The 2,089-nt window shown below is 46.7% G+C and overlaps 1 protein-coding gene across 2 annotated transcripts in view; it reads right to left on the bottom strand.

The window, feature by feature from the left end:
* Positions 1-2,089, bottom strand: part of EPC1 (enhancer of polycomb homolog 1) — a 119,389-nt gene that overhangs the window by 22,628 nt on the left and 94,672 nt on the right. For both annotated transcript variants that reach the window (XM_019508198.1, XM_019508199.1), the window contains 2 exons: positions 1,568-1,713; positions 1,276-1,482 (listed from right to left, as the gene is read on the bottom strand). In XM_019508198.1, the coding sequence (XP_019363743.1) occupies positions 1,276-1,482; positions 1,568-1,713 (353 nt within the window). The remainder of the gene's footprint in view (positions 1-1,275; positions 1,483-1,567; positions 1,714-2,089) is intronic.

Raw genomic sequence — 2,089 nt, 5'->3', positions numbered from 1 at the left:
GTCAGTCCCACAGCACCCATGGCACCAGTTCTGCTTGTCCACAGCTTGAGGGGCAGTTCCTCCCAAACCCTTGCACCTATCTTCTTGAAACTTGGTAGGCTTTGTGGCCTCAGTACGAGCTACCATCCCAGCAATTTTGATCCCCCTGTGGTGTAACATGCAGGCATGACAGGAGTTTGTCTTTCAAGAATTTGGGGTGCTGTTTCCCCCAACCCCCTGGACCTATCTTCTTGAAACATGGCAGACTTCATCCTCTATGCATAGTCTACCATCTCTAAAAATTTCATCCATGGGGACAGAGGTGGCAGAGGATGCTGCCACTGCACCTTGAGTCCTGTTGCAGATGGCCACATGTGGGCATGGCTCAGCTCAGCAGCAGGGACTCACATGGGCCAGCCAGGTCTGGGAAGATCTGATTGTCCAGGGAAGTGTTGTGAGGGAGCTCCTGCCACTGGGCACAGCCTGGCGGAGGCTCTGGGGGCCCATGACCCCCCACCTGTGCTCTGGGTGCAGCAGGCAGTGCACAGCAACAGCCACCTCATTGCGAGCACAGGTTGGGGGGTCATGGGCCCCAGAGGCCTCCGCTGGGCTGCACCCAGCAGCAGGAGCCCCCTCATGTGGCCCTGGACTATGGAGACTTCCAGACCTGGCTGGGCTGGGGCCCGACATCATGTTCCTCTAGCTGCCAGGTGAGCGTGGCTCAGTACACCCGCGGTACAGAAGTGGGATTGGGCCCCAGCCCGGCCAAGTCTGGGAGACTCCACAGTCTAGGGTTGCATGGGGTCAGGAGTGGGGTGGGGAGAACAGGGCAGGGGGCGGAGTGGAAGATGGGGCATGGTAAATCCTGGGGTGACCTTTAGTTCCAAAAAGTGATCTTTAGCATAAAAAGATTGGAGACCACTGCTATAGTTAAAGCTGTGACTCATTTCTGATTGTTAGCAGTGAGGCCTGGCTTTGTATCATAGTAAAGGAACCATGCATGCGTGGGATGACTATAGGTTACAAGGCTCCAGAATCCACAAACCCTTGACCTTGATGATGTTATGACCAGGAATCCTGGTTTTCTCCAATTTAAAAAAATCCCCAATTTTCAGTTAAAAAAAAAAAAAAAAGAGACTGGGACACTCATGAATACAAGCTTTTGGAGTCTGACTATACATAGTTTTAGGCGAGTGCTGGTGTCCATAGCAGACTGTTTTTTTCCCCTTTGACTGTCCATACTTAAACAGAGTTCAATATTGCTTCACACAATAACAATGTGCCCTTTTTACTTACTTTTCGGGTCTGCATCTTCTCTGTTCGCCTTCTAAAAGCAACGTAAGGATCATTTGTGCTGGAGCCATCTCGTTTCTCTTGTTTCACTGCTGGGATAAGGGAGGGACCTCGACAGTTTTTCCTCTTTTTAATCCAGTACTCGTACACTTCTCTGATCAATTCATCGTCTTCCTTCAGCAGCAGCTTGGCCTCTTGCAGGCTGACTGGCTAAATTTAAAACACAATCTGTCACTTTCATATGCTGATTACTTCTTGTAAATTTTTCAATTTTTCATCTGACACAGTATTTTACCTGCTGACCACTGCCTTTTTCTAGCCGATCTATCATCTCCTCAAACTGCAAAGGAGATATGTCCATTCTTTTCTTCAGTTTATTCACGAAGACCTCATCTTCTGAATCCAGGTCATAATCTGGCTGCTCAGCATCCAAGCTAAAAGCTAAACAATACAATGTATGTTAACATGTATATGGTGTCTATCATGGGAATAATTTCACTGAAACAGGTGCATCTGGGAATGACATGCTCCACTGGAGAAGTCTAGCTCCTGTTGCACGACAACAGGATTTATTTAGACACTGCACTTATTCTACTTGGATTAACAGCAAACCTAGATATAACACAGTATCTGCAGTTGAAACGCGCTGGATTTATTAATAAAGATGACTAACAGAAGTATGGTGACACAATGCACGTGGACGTTAAGAACAATCATGGAAATTAAAATTTAGTAAATGGTAAGCAGTTGAATTACTTATCTGGTTTACTTGGCATAGTTTTATACTGAAGCTAGACAAATTAAAAAAAAAAAAAAA

The sequence above is a fragment of the Gavialis gangeticus genome, unplaced genomic scaffold (genome assembly GCF_001723915.1).
Source record: "Gavialis gangeticus isolate Ggan-Ray unplaced genomic scaffold, GavGan_comp1, whole genome shotgun sequence".
In the NCBI taxonomy this organism is placed as follows: domain Eukaryota; kingdom Metazoa; phylum Chordata; order Crocodylia; family Gavialidae; genus Gavialis; species Gavialis gangeticus.
The sequence above is the reverse complement of the archived record's forward strand: the minus strand, read 5'-3'. Positions and strand labels throughout refer to the sequence as shown.